The following is a 15,285-nucleotide window of genomic DNA, read 5'->3' as shown; positions in this document are numbered from 1 at the left end:
CCTCTCTTTTTAAAAAGCATTTAAAAATCTCCAAACAAATGGCTTTAATCTTCTGAAGATCTAGAAAGACTGTAGCAAGAAAACTTCCTTTTTATAGTTCAGTATTTCTCTGAGATGCACTCAAAGTGTTAGCTGAGATAATTATCAGAGAGATTATGCAGATCTTATTTTCAAAAGGTTTTGTTTGCTCTCTTGTTACATAATTGCTTAGAGTTTGTACGGAGCTCAGAAAATAGAAAGCATCAGAGAAATACCAAGAATTATTTATTTAACAGAAAAATAATTCTCCCAAATGATATTAACATTTTCAGCAGTCTTTACTATATTTTGAAGATTTCTGTTAACCTGGAGAGCTGCTCAGTGATCTAACCTTGGCAGCACATGAAATGAGAAATGTGCCTTACCACTATTGTTTTTAGACTATTTCAGCAGAGCTATGAAACAGCAGGAAGCAGAGAAAAGGTGCAATATAGTGTCTTATGACTTCCTTCACTTCCAGCTTTGCTGGTGACAAAGGTCACCACATTCAGGAGATAAAATCAGGACTTGCTGTAAGTCAAACCAGTGCCATAAAGTACACAATCACTTTATGGAATCACTAAATGTTTTGAGAATTGGCTAAAACCACTTAAAACGTTTCCAAGCCTGTGCAAGTTTATAAGCACAACTCAGTCGGACTACCTGAATTTGAATATACATTGTAATTTTTAACCAAATTCCAGCCAAGACCTTTCAAACATGATCAAAGCCATCTTTAAAGCGTAAAGAAGAGGCCCTGAACTCAATATAAAATTGTCATGGGGCACACTTACATACGTACTATGCTTAGTCTCGCAAACAATTTAAAAGCTACAGCAACTACACAATTTCAATTCCTGTTTTCAGTAATATCAAGTTCATTTCATCATTATTTACAGGTACTTCAGATGTTTTAGGATGTTAAGAAAGCTTACAGCAAGTGTGCTATGCAGTCATCGTACTAGCTACACAACTACCTTTTGCTTAAACACAATAAAATCAGATTCTACTTACAGCCAACCATCATCATGGCCACCGAAAAAATCTTCTCTCCATCAGTGGTTGGTGCTATGTTTCCAAATCCTATCGTTGTAAGGCTTGTCATGGTAAAGTAGAGAGAGGATATGTACAAGGAGTCTTTACTGGGTCCTCCTTCCCACTGCCCTGAGCCAGTGGTGTTGTATCGATATGGTGTCCCGATACTCAGTGCCAATTGGTAGAGCCAGCTATCTGTTTTGATTGTATTAGTGACTTCATCTATAACTTCATAGTCCCCGATGCTGTACCATATGCAGGCTAGCCAGTGGGCCACCAGTCCAAATACACACACCAACAGTACCAGTACAGCAGCACCATATTCCAGATAATGGTCCAACTTCCTGGCAACTCGACCAAGTCGTAGAAGACGCACCACTTTTAAGGAACTGAAGAGACTACTGATCCCCTAGAAAAGAATAAAAATCATTATTTCATCTGAAATATCCTGCTGGTTAACACAGAAGGCTGTACTGCATCTGCTTTAAATCTTTCTATATAATTTTTCATGCCCCAGATGACAGAATACAAGATCAAACCCTCCTCCCCCTCCAGTACTTTTGTCCTCATCAGGGTAAATCAAGTTTGGCACTCATTAGGTGGATAAATTACTTCGTTCAAGCTCAGTCTTTCCAAGTAACAGAAGAGTTCTGTGAATCCAAAGTGAGAAATGGCATGTTTATGCAAAAAGGAGTGATTCAGTGCTTTGCCAGTTTGAAGTAAACAGGAGACTCTGCTTTGACCTCAAGGAGGTCAAACGTGGTGGAAGAGCAGTCACAGATGGAACTACATCATCCAAGCGGAGTCTTCTCAGAGCTTCTCAGAGAACAGTATTCTATTAAATCCAAGCAAAGGATTGCTATTCTGGCCAAAACAGGGGTCCACCTACTTCAACAACCCTCAGGATTAACAGATGCTCAAGAGAAACATCAGAAAGTAATTGTAATGGGTAACTACAGAGAAATGTGCCTATTGTTGCTCTCCTCCACCAGAGAGTAGCTGGGTAACTTGCTCTAGTCCAGCAGTCTCCACTTCATATTATCCTTCACTGCAGCTGATGTAACTCTGGATATTTTGTTATTTATAAGTCTCACTGACTGAACACGGAACTAACAACTGCGGGCACATCACCTTTCTGAGTGAGGGTAATACAGACCACAAGGCACTGGCAAGAAAACCACATGCCTTTGCATATAGGGTTAATTTCCTTTCTGATCAACAGACATTGCAGATATTTTCCTAAAGCAAGTATTTGTGCTGTGGTTTTTTTCACGCAAGATAAATGAAGTACAAATAAATAGAAGTACAAATATTTAGGGAATAGAAGCACAGGGACCATCAAAAAGTTAATAGAAACATCTGAGAGGGAACAAGAAATGTGTATGTCCTCCTCAATGCACAAATGGTTTGCAATGTATTTTAATAGAGTTTATAGCTGCAGAAAGAGAAGAAAAATATGTTCCTGATCTATTGCAATCCCATGATATACCTAACTTGTGCATTAAATTAATTAGTGGCTCAAAACAGAAGGTTTGTAAAGGAAGGTTTCTAATATAAAACATTCAGAAGCTGAAGACATTTAATTTAAAGTAGAAATTAAGACATAGAAAGCAATGAGGCAAACATTCCTAGTTACTGTGCCAAGATTAAATTGCCCTTTTCTATGCATCATTATCAAATCAGTCTAGTCAAAACACTGGCTAATTATATTATCAAACAGTAAAAGACTGGAGTTTCTGGAGTTTTCCATACCAGAAAAACATTAATCTCTTTTGCACCTCTGTTTCTTTTCACAACTAACGTTTGAAGGGTAACACACATCTGATATTTCTAGATGTAATCTGTTCAACAAAGTTCTTGTATGCTTTTCAAATCCTGTTGGAATTTGTTTCAGATCCCCAAATCCTTAATAAATTGAAGTTCTATATTTGCATTCAAGCTCTCATGATGACTAATACCATGGAGGGAAGTGGAATTTTCCCATTTTGATTTCTGTATTTTGCATTTACAGAAGACACAGATCTAGTTCATCATTCTTATTTCCATCTAAAGGTATATCTACTTATTTGCTGTGGCTATATGTCTGTGAGGCACTCGGAACAGCCAGCTTGCCCAATAAACTGGGAAGTCCCTTACAATGTTTATTACACAATGGACGGGGGCCAACAGACTACTGAATGAGGGTCACACCCCACAGAACTAGTATCTACAGTAAAAAAGAAAACTACAGAGTAGTTTAATAGTGTATTTCACGAAATTAATCTGCAGTGTGTTTCAGTGAATTAACCCTGATTCTGACCATTTACAACTTGCTGTGAAATTAGAGGGAGAAAACAGCAGAGTGTTTTTTCTGTAGGATCAGGTCCTATTGCGTTGGTCAAGGAGATACGCACTATTTCCATTTTACTTAAAGAGTCACTGTTCATTACTGAGATTAAGGCTAGGGAAGGAGTTAGAGACCTGGAATCTAAACTTGTGAGTCCCCTTTTCCACCCAGTAGTTTAAGTTCGTCCCAGTGGCAAGGCTTACACTGCACTTTCTACTGCACAAACCCAAACCAAGAGTCAACCCTTGATCAGGAGAGTTTACAGTCTGACACTTCATCCTCCATCCATACTACATCTTCTCCCTCTAAGTTATGTGGGTAGTTTAGCAGTTGTACAACTAATATAAAAATACAGCATTTATTTCAAAGTCTGGGAGAAAGTTTGTGCTGTGATTATTTTTTTCCTAAGCACAGATAACAATCAATCACATCCCTTATGTACAAAACAATGAGAAATGTTTCATTTTAGCTGACAATGAAATGTATTCTTTCCAAAGAGTAATTCATTTAAGTACATTTCACTGTTAAGTCTTAAAGCAGTTCAGTCTGACCCACTACTTTAAGGCCAAAAAATCAGAGATAACTTTATTGAGCATTCACATTTCATGTCTAATCTTGCAAAATATAAAGACAATATTGGAAGCTTTAAAAGCCTATTCCATAAAAAACTACCTAGGAAAGAGCAATTAAGCACATACTAAATGAACATGTGATGCATTGCACTGTTTAAGCAGTGGATTGGGTCAAGCTGGTACCTTTATACTTTAAAAAATCGCATGATGATAAACACACAATTGTTAGTACACAAAGCTCTGCCTAAGATTCAGCAACGATCTCTTTGGTGGAAATTATGTGAAAAACTAACTGCCTTGAATTAAGTTTGGGCTATTCAGAAATTCAGTGTTCTAAACTCAACTGATTGCTGGCTGCCTTTAATTTTGTTTTTCTTTTAACTGTATTTATGCTCCATCATGAATATTTTGGAAACCCTTCTACTAAAAAACAAGCGTCTGCTCTAACTGAAGTAACCTCAGCACTCAAGGAACAGAGAGCTGATTAGAAACCTTGAATGGAGCATGTAATGCCATTTGGCACTAGCATCGTGTAAATAACGCATGTTTTTGATACTGAAAATCCAACCTTCTGGGAGGAGCATTTGTCACTCTATTGCCGTATTTAGTCAACTGGGCCAATTGTCTGCAATATCTGCTGGTCTGTGTTCTCTCACTGAGTATATCTCATTATGTTATGAACCATCCAATCCTGCCCCTAATGTATTTGATCATGTCTTAATCAGATGAGGACATTCAGCTTGCTCATCTTCAGTCACTTCAGCTGTAGAAATCTTTTAACTGAAAAACCACCTACTCCAGAATTGCATTTTGTATGTCAAGTTTGGAACCAAATTCCTATCTGATACACATCATTGACTTAAGTGTTACAAGTGTGAGTCACAGGAGACTTTCCCAGCGACTTCTAAGGCCATTGGATCAGGAGAGGACACAAGCAGTAGCTCTGAACCAGCCCTTTTTGTACCACCATTTCTATTTAGCAGATAGCTGAAGCCACCACAAAGGATGTAGACAATGTCAAATTTATCCAGAAAGACATTTTTGAGGAATGGATGTTCAACTTTGGAATTAAATTAGCCATTCATGGTTAAACAAAGCCCAAGTTTATTGACATAAGCGCCTTGCAAAGTCTGTGTTCTCAAATTCTCTTGATATACTAAGAAAGGAAATTCAGTTTCATAGTGGAGGCATAAGTGATGACAGCACTCAGCCTGAAATGCAGAGAGAGTACTCCTTCCTGTTAAATTACCTGAATCTTGCCATTTCAGATCCTAGATGTTACCACATTGTCAAACCTCAGTCTTCCAGGACGAAAGAAGTGTCTAAGCTGTGTGCCTGCATCTGGCTAAACTTTTTTGAGCACAAGGCTGAGAAAGATGTTTCCTGCAACTGCGATACATGCCGTGGGAACAGACCTCTGCACCTCGAGCAAGCACAGGGAGGTAAGTTCTCTTGCGCTTAACGAATTCCTGATAAGCCAGGCAACAGGAAGGATGAAGCTGTCAAAGTCGTGTTATACAGGGGTCAAGAGCCAAACATGCAAGAGGATAAAGGGAACATTGTCACCAAAGGAAAATGAAGGTTAACAAGTGCAGGAAATCATTCAAGTTAGTATGAGTGCCGGAGATGTCCTCCTAAACCAGGAAAAGAGAAAGTGGAGTCTGTTCTATACTAAAGGAGCAACAGAATAGCAGAGCTGCATCTTTGTAAAAGACGTAAAAGATTTAATCTGCTGGCTACTTGCTAATCTAATAAGTCTTTTCTGCAGTAGGAAATTATTGCATAAATGTTTAAAAAGTAAAATAAAAACAAAAACAGCCATTACTTTCTACCATCTAAATATACTGAAATCTGCTTAAACCTCAAAATTAAATCCCAGTATGCTGAAATGGTAAATTTGTGCATTTTTTTTTTTTTTTCCTATTAGGGAACAATGTGTTTTTAACTCTAGGCACTTTTTCGATTAGATTTCACTCCATGATTTTTTATTTATTTGTTGTTAGCTGTGGGCACATATACAACAGCAACAAAAAAATGAAACATGCATTTTAAATGTGTTCTAAAACAGAAATCCTCCCAGCTCTGAAAATGGGGATCGGTACTGCATCATTTAACAGAAAACACTGTCTTGGAAAAGGTCAGAGGAAAAAAAAAGAAGAGCTTTTCACTATGTTTTGATGATCAGCACATTGTGGTTTTGAACGATTTATGGAGTGGCCAAGAACCAGAGCTGGGAACCTTTCTATGAAACGCTGTAGGGCATGTTGCCACTGCAGTCAAAAGTGTGACTGCAGTATATACAGACCTTCTTAAGTTAAATTTAAGCTAATATGCTTAGAGTTGCTAGATGCAAGCAATTAAAGCAACCCGCATTCAGCAAAACTAGCCATTAAAGTGATCAAATCCTCTGAGGAGTTTGCAGCCCAGGCTGAGCTCCTTATCTCTGTGCAAGAGCAAAGTGGTTTCATGTAAGTTGAGTTTGAGCACACCTGCAGAAGCCACAGCCACACCATGACTGAGCTCTAATCGCCCTCTAATCCTGGGGTGGGATTCATCTCACATAATGCTGCAACCTTACGGCCAACCATCCGGTCTATGTGAATTGTCCACCTTTCCTCCCTGGTGAGTAAAGAGAGGGGCATGTCAGAAGAGTGATTCACCCAATCCATCTCAGACAGCTGGGGATGGGATGAATCACCTCCTGGAGCTGTCTTTCTCCCCTCCCATTGAATACAAAGAAGCTGAAGCCTATCACTTACACAGCTTACGGGAGGAGAAATTAAACCCATCCTTAGAAATCTGGATAGCCCGGATCTGGACAGCACCCAAACCTGTATTATCTTATTACAGAGACAGATATTACAGAGCACTGCCTCACAATGTGAGACTTACCTTTCTCGATATGAGCTTGGAGAACAATTGCTATTAATAACAGCAGGCTGAGATTTTCTGCAGATGCAATAGCATGCTTATTTCTTCATTGAATAGCCAATTACTCCACAGAAAGTGATGCTACACTACATTTGGTTCTGATAGGATTTTGCAGAAGTCCCCATTGGCTTGAAGAAGGAATAGAATCAATTCATTAAAAAAATGAACAATCACAAAGTAAACTGGACTGGGGTTCTTGATCTCAAAAGGGCAAGAGCTGGTAAATTATAAATGATAGTATATTGAACTATAGACAATAATAAGTGAAGACAACTGGACTGTGAGAGACAGGAGAGTCAGACACCTGGCACCAGAGGACACGTGGAATATCCTTACATCAAAAGGTACAAAATATCCAGAGGTTGTATCTCAAAGAAGGGGAAAAACTTGTAAAGCTGGGCATCAGTTATAAATGCGTAAATAATCACTCAAAGGAAGAACACAGAAACAGAGAACTGACAATATACAAGAAATAAAAAATTGATCAACAGAAAGCTATACCTTAGAGGGTAAAAGGAACAGGGATAAAGTGAGAATTGCCAAATTGCAGGTTGAACTTTTCCTTGTAAAGAACATTAAAACAAATTCCCAAAGATTTTTCACATTCATAAATGAAAAAAGAACAACAAAAATGACCAAGCTGCAATGAAGTAAAAATAATCCAGGCTTGTGCTAAAAACTAAATTAATTCTTAGCTTTAGTTTTCAAAGATGATGTTGATGTTTTCCAGAAAAGCTAATGCATCAAGAAGGAAATAAACAGATACATTACCTGAACAAATGTTCGGGGAAAGAGTAATTAGAAACATTGAGATAAATCAAAATGCAATCAGCGCAGCAATAGGTTTGCTAAGCTTAGGTTAGCTGGGATCTAGCCAAGTTTTCCTGATAGCTTTCTCTGCCAACACACCCCATTTTCTAAATAAAAGAAATGCAGTATTTCAGTAACACAAGGGGTGAAATTATTACGAAACACAGAGAAAACAGGGACCACAACTGGGATTGTAATGTGACTGAGGAACTTGTGAAAAGGCTAGCAAAATGGAAACCATTAAAAGGAAGTCTAGCAAGGGTTACAAGTGGCGACTCTCAGTGATTTCATGGTTTCTTAGTGAAGTAAGCAGAAATACTATATGGTCACAAAATCTGCTGATGGCACGCCTTTGGAACACACTGTCAGTGCAAAGAATAATTGGGCAGGAATAAAGGAAAATGTGATAAAGCTTAACAATACAGAGTCTCAAGGCATCCAATACAGAGCAAATTAACAAAAATTTCTACAACTATGAAGATCTTTATCTGAAGATTACTGAGAAAAAGAAATATTTGGCTATATGGGTTAATCCCACAGTGACTCAGAGCAATCAGTGGATTGCACTCACAGAAGAGGTTAATCCAGTTCCAGGACAGATCAGCTGAGCGTTTCCACCATCAAGAGGAAAAGCCAAACCCCAATTACAAAGCGAAGATGAACTCTCCACCTGGAGTAATACGTTCAGCTCTGCCCTAAAGAGATGTATTCAAACTTAACTCCGTGCAGAGAGAGGCAGCTGGAATGGCCAAAAAATTTTCATAACATTTCATAAATGAGGTTCTAGACACGATCCATTTGCTTTGATTAAGGAAAGGAAAATAGGCATGTTTATGGGAGGCGGGGGAGGGGATGACTGTTCTTTCTAAGCATATCGAGGAGATAAACACGAGGGAAAAAAAAGAAATATTTAACCAAGAAGGCTGGCACAGGGACAAATGCGCAGACTGCAAATTAAGACAGATTTGCAGACTCTATCAGTTAAGGAGGATTTTGACCAGTTTATGGGAAGGGTGATATGATGAACCTGCCCACCAAAGCCAATGACTCAGTGACTGAAAAGGTCCCTGTGAGTTTCACCCCTATTATTTTTTTCTGCTTTTGTTTTTATCCTTTGAAAAGTTGAAGTGAGGCAAATACAGTCTCAAGGGGAGGATGCATCTCATCTCAGCCTAAGCTATACGGTGGAGGGGTCTGCATCTGAGCTAGTGACACTAGCGTGTCATTACAGTCCATGGTGAGAAATAGGCATTTTAGGGCAGGGTGACTCCTCAGACCTATTTTGGAGATGCATCTTAGCACATGAGGAGCCATACCCTGAACATGCCTGTGTCTCCCTGTGGACTATGCCTGGCCCTGTGTTTCATCAGATGAATCTCATGCTTAGTACATTTTGAAATACAGTCCAAATACTTTATTTAAGAAGCATGGGCAAAACTTTCATTACCTTTCCCTCAGCAGAAGTAATTATACACAAAAAAAATTCACCCAAACAAATCACTTAGCTGATTCTGTAAAGTCAAGGTATAGCTCCACATTTGGCATCAAACCAGTGGAAAAGGCACCATTTTTGTAAACCTTGGGCAATCTTTACCGAGCAGTTGTTACATGATGGTACACAATGTAAAAGAAAACAAAGTGCCTACAGATTTTGGGAACAACTGAAACGGTGAGTCTTGCCAACACGAGCAGGTGAGCCTGCAGGCACATATCCAGAAAGTACTATTCTGTGCAGCACAGGAGGAGTATCCAGGAGGACGTATCGGCTGTTTGAAATTTAACCAGCAAATCATTCCCAAAAGAAATTTTTGAGCTTAGCTACTTAAACAGAGCTTAGCTCTAAAATCCCTGGTTAGCTCCTTAATGCTTCTTTACTGGAGTTAATGCTAAAATAAATCTTCCAACATATCTCAGAAATCCTTCTTTTTAGGTAAACAATTAATGTAATAAAGTTGCATAGTTACAAATCAAAACGCTGGAATGAGAAAAATAAAAAAGCAACATTTCTGATTTATCACCACTTTAAGAACTGAATTTAGGGTTGCATTCGATTATGTAAATCCACACGGGAGTAAGGGGCTTTGCTTCTGCACAAGCTATCTAGATCCTGGGTCCAGATACAAGCAGAGCCCATTTAATACTTGACCCTGCACCACTGGTAGCAATGGGAGTAGTGACTGCTGTGAGCGCAAAATTAAGTCCTTGCAGCAAAATAAAAGCAAGTAGGTTTTCTCATGCAGTCTCTGAAAGCACCTCTAAATTTATTGCTTGAGATTTATCTTTTTTTTCCAGGAGGATGGGGGAGCTTTTCTTTTTTCACCCTCCCTAACACAAATGTCAATAAGCTATAACATTACAAATAAACTTCTAGTGAATTGTTTATGGCACAGCTATACAATGCAATACATTTCAAACAGTGAATAACTGAGGTTATAAAAAGAAGGGTGATTTAAAAATATTCTTTCTAGATTCAAGTTAAGGGGGATGTGGCATCTTGCACTATTTATTTGTTAGTGCACCAGTGTGCCCAACCGGGGAAAAAAAGAGGATGATATCATGAAATCTGATAATTCTCACTTACTTAGGGAAGGTGGCCAGAAGACGAAATGGGAGGGAGAGGAAGGTGTGTCATATCGGTTGGGACAGCTTCTGAGCAGGACACTGAACTTAGCTGATAGTTTAATGCCAGCAACAAACTACAAATTTCCTATGCCAATATAGGAATAAAAAGAGAAGAAATATCTGGAGAGAATAACCTGAGCTGCAATGTTTCTGCAAGTACTTCTGGAACTACACATATCCCTGACGCCAAGGGGCAGACGTAACACTAACCCAGTCTTGAACAAAATAAAGACTCATACCCAGTTACAAGGCTGTCTCTCTAGTAAAACTTTGCTAATTCTGATACTAGCCATGTAGTTAGTTTCTCCAAGGCTGTACCTCGGCCCCATTTTGTGCAGAGTAATTGCCCGTCCCTAAGCCTGCGACTCTTTTCGTCCCATTGACAGCTGCGTACAGCAATCCCAGTAATGTGGATGTGCGCTACTCCCATCAGCATTATTCCAGTGAGTATCTGACTGGATTATTTCATTTGCCTTGTCTCCTTTGTAAGCCTTCCCCTCCTTTGCGAGCAAAGGGATCACGCAGGACTCGAAGCTTCCCTTGAAAGTACTCCACACACAATGTGCTCCAACTGGACTCTGCATCACTTAATACGGCTCTGACTAAAGATTTGATTTAAATGGCTTGTACCCAACATCTGCTTCCCAGTAACATATAAAACACATTTAAAAAAAAAAAAGGGGGGGGGGGGCGGAAAAGACATATAATTAAAGTTCAGTATGCCATAATCCGCATCAGAGCAGTGCAGCACGAGGCTACCAGGTCACATCCATCTCGTGGGACAACCGTGCCTGCCCTCCCACCACCCCCTGCATCGTCTCCAGTTCAGGCCCTTCCTTTCACAAGTTGCCCCTCACATGAAGATGACATTCACGTGTCTCCACAGGGGAACCTGCAGAAATATCCCAGACCTTGTATAGCATTAAAAAAGCTGGTAATGAAACAGTGGCAGAACTTGAATAAAACCTTAGCTTGAATAAAAGCTAAAGAGACATGGTGCAATTCTGCAACTAAGTGCAATAGGGGCAATAAGGGTGAATAAGTGACAGAGGTGAATGTAGTTGACCATCTACATAATATATGCCTAAAGGTGGATATATTTATATTTGGACATCATAACCAAGCCATTGTATTACTATATTGCGGTTTTCTGCACACTACAGCAGGATGACAGTATTCTTCATATTTAATTGCCTTCCGACTGCATAACAAAGGGGAAAATGCCAGGTCCCAGGCTTAGTACGTCTGTCGTTATGTTGCTAGGAGTTTTTATCATAGTTTAACACTTGGCTGCAGCAGGGATTTAGTTCTGGGAATTATTTTCTCCATGTCAGCCACCTAGATTTAAGAAAGGTAGCTAGCCATAGACTTTATTTCAGAGCCAAAGCCACATTCTTGAAACACACCGATTTATCTTCACCTTGCATATGCCACTCAGACTGGAGTCCATAAACCCTTCTTCAAATATCTCCTGAAAAGGGAATGTTTGCAGCAAAGCACTGCAGATGTGAATATGGCTAAACTAGTTGTATCAGCTTTTATTTGCTTTCAATTTACAGACATTGCTATTTTAGTTGCTATTAATTGCAGTGATGCAAAGAAGTTTCTGCCACCGCTGAAATAGATTGATAATAGTAATTAAAAGATTACAATTACAAGCATTCCATGCCTTAGTATGTCCTGCACAGATCACTAAATTTTAAAGGCCATTGGGTCATGTAGTCTTACATTATTAAACAATAGACATAGAACTTCAGAGTTTTAGGTCATTTAAATTTATCTGCTTTCACTTCCAGCCATTGGCTCATTAAAACTAATTTTTGCAGAAAGGATGATCTTTTATACAACTCATCTGAAAACCATCTATTTGGCTATCTGTATGTACCATCCTGACATCTGGTCCCATACTTCGCAATACGTGCCATGTCATTTTAGGGCCATGTTTCTGGCAGAGATGAGATCAAGCTTCTAGGTTTTGTTTCATTACAAACTCAGAAATTCATGAATCTCAGTGAAAATTCCCAGAAAAGAAAAAAGAAGGGGGGGGGGGGAGACACTAATATTTTTCCAAATGGCAAAGGGGGCTTTTTCAGCTGTATTTAACAATTTGTGGAAGCATTTTCCATTTGGCCAAAAGCTTGTCCACCTACCTAGTCTTGGGAATATTTATTCTATATACTAATTTACAGAGGCTCAAATGCAGCCCTCAGCAGCACTGTATCAGCGTGCCTGTACCTGAGGTCCTTCCAGCTCCAGGTACTCTCCCAATTGCATGGCTCCAAGTAGGGACAAGAGCCAAGCACCTGCACAATATCCTGGCTTCCCTGGGATGTAAATCCATGCATTTGGTCCCAAACGGAGTTGTAACGTGGTTTGACCACATCTGAACAAGCAATGGGATCAGCGTCCTCAGGCACACTGTAAAGCCATCTGCTGACAATTTCAGCACAGTGTGACTCTGATAATTGTGACTTCTATGCAATCGATGGTTACTCATGCTATAAACAACCTTTTGGTAGCCCAGAGTGACAGAGATTAGATATTTATCTCTCTCTAGTAGGCAGAACACATACAAAGGCTAAGCCTCAAGGTAACACAGTTCTCTAGCTTCAAAAGTAGGGAGTCATGATTTTAGAAATACAAGTGATGGTGCATACACCAATGGAAAGAATTGTTACATACAGCTAAGTACTGAGGGAAAAAATTAGAATCGCTTCATGTAATTCCAAGACAAAAATCAAACTTCCAGTCGCTACATACTTCACAGCCTAATAACAATAGGAATTTCATGTGACCAAAATCTTTGGATCCAAACTCCATATCCCCCATCACTCCAAACTTTTTTCCTGTGTTTTTTTAATTTAAAAGAAGAGACAGACAGATAGACAGACACGCACTTTTGGACTAAATCTGAAGTTTCAGAGAACTCTTTTACTTTAAAAAAAAAAAAAATCAGCCTAGTTTCAGAGACTCTGAGCACACACCCTCCATTCTAGTTCATACCTTTAAAATTGGCTGGATTCCTCAGTATGTTTTAGAGTGTCCCTTCTCACATTTCTATATACGAAACGTTTTCTGCATGGCTTTGGTTTAGCCAGAATGTATTTCAGTGCAAGTAATGTCTCCCAATTAGAAAAGATGCCATGCATTTTTCTGATTTCTAGGACTATCCTCCTACCAATTTTCTTAAACAAAGTATATATCCCACTAAGGATTCCACTTCCCTCTCTCTTAGCTCATTTTTCTCCAGCCTATTTTACCTTGTTTTCCTACCCTTTCAATACCACTTAGCCACTTAATTCCTCATCCATCACATCAATTTAGGTCACTCTATGCTGTGCAAGGTATCTCTCTCTCTCATTATCTTACCTTTCCCCCTCCTTTTCATACATCCAAATCCCCCTGAGAAGACTGTAACAGCCTGGGTCTGTAACTCCAGGCATGGAAACCTACACCTCTAATTCTGCCTCAAATCATCTTAATCCCCCCCTAATTGTCAATTTGTGTGTCATAATCCTTTTCATCATATCCTTCTACTGAGGCTCTACATTCACTCAACAACAAAATAACTTTGATTTGCAGTCATGTTTGCCTCAGGTGGGAATTTCACAAGACTCCAGCTTTGGCCTAATGTTGTCCATGATGGAAATGACACTGTTCCTACTCTGGCCAAGACTGACCGCATTTGAAGAACTCCAACCCTCAGTAAGAAAACTCACATTTCCTTTTTTCAAACTCCTTTTTTTAATCTTTCGATTTATCTCCTTAATTCTGACATTATCAAATAACACTCAAGTGCATAAGGCATCTTATACAATGACTCAGCAGCCTCTGCATGAGAACCTTCAAGCATCTGTATCACATATAGTAGTCTACATCTGCAATGGAGAGACACAAACCTAAACTTCCTTGGCCGTATCCTTCTTTACGCATGAGAGACCTGCCCATAGGGAGGAAAAGAAACTGCCTGCAATGGTGTCCCCTACTCACCTAGTCCCTTAACAACTAACAAAAGTGCATTTGATGCTTTATGTGGAAAAAGGAGGGAGGGAGGTGGGAGGCACAAGGGAAATTCGAAAAGTCATCTTTCACTCAGTTGGCTTTTAGGGCTATTCACTCTGATTTGGGTCCATCCTTTGCCACCATACCAAGAACTCAAAGAGCACCAGGACCTGCCCCCAACGTCTTTACCACTAAGCTCTGATTTTCTGTTAACTTCTTCTGAAATGCCACAATCACCAACTTTAATGCTAAAGACAAATGCCCTTATCCAACACCCAGGGCCAAGACAAAGAGCTAAAACCTACCAGAATCAAGAGCTAAAAGAACTCTTCTCTCTCCTACCTGCCTTAAGGAGGAAACACTCACTTTCTAATGAGAAATACTCTCCTTTTAATCAACCAGAATATTTCTTCCAAATTAAGCTTATCGATTTACTTATTCTTTACCTATGAACAGTGTTTGAGCACACTGCCGCTACTGGGCCAAAAAGTTAAATCCCAGAAAAGAAGTACCAGTTAAAATAAATATTAAAAGCCAAATGAAGATAAAGAGCATTAATAACTACAACCACCAAGAATACACCTATGAGCTCAAAAGACTTAAATGTCACAAATGAAGACATATCACATACACAAAAAAAAAAATCTCCCCTGGAAGACAGAGAAAAGGGAAAATGTAGACCCAAGGAGGAAAGACTGACTGTTTACATACCTGTTTTCAAAATCACTTCAGTTCTTTTCAGGCACTAGGGAAATGTGGAGTTGGAGGGGTTTGAAATCAAGTACATAAGCAAGTACTCCAATGTCTGCTGGAGCTCCAGGGCCGTAACACACCATTTCATGAGAAAGAAATGTTACTACTGGTTCTCTTATTAAAAAGGAGTTGGTATTTCATTTGTTTGAAGGTAAGTGATAGCAGCTCTAGGATCACTGGAGCTCATGATACCTTGTTACTGTTATTATATTTTGG

The 15,285-nt window shown here is 39.3% G+C and overlaps 1 protein-coding gene across 1 annotated transcript in view; it reads right to left on the bottom strand.

The window, feature by feature from the left end:
• KCNH5 (potassium voltage-gated channel subfamily H member 5) overlaps positions 1-15,285 on the bottom strand; it is a 156,707-nt gene that overhangs the window by 95,564 nt on the left and 45,858 nt on the right. Inside the window, 1 exon segment of the mRNA XM_050897623.1 lies at positions 1,033-1,462. Coding sequence (XP_050753580.1) covers positions 1,033-1,462 — 430 coding nt within the window.

Source organism: Gymnogyps californianus, chromosome 5 (genome assembly GCF_018139145.2).
Source record: "Gymnogyps californianus isolate 813 chromosome 5, ASM1813914v2, whole genome shotgun sequence".
Classification (NCBI taxonomy): domain Eukaryota; kingdom Metazoa; phylum Chordata; class Aves; order Accipitriformes; family Cathartidae; genus Gymnogyps; species Gymnogyps californianus.
The sequence above is the reverse complement of the archived record's forward strand: the minus strand, read 5'-3'. Positions and strand labels throughout refer to the sequence as shown.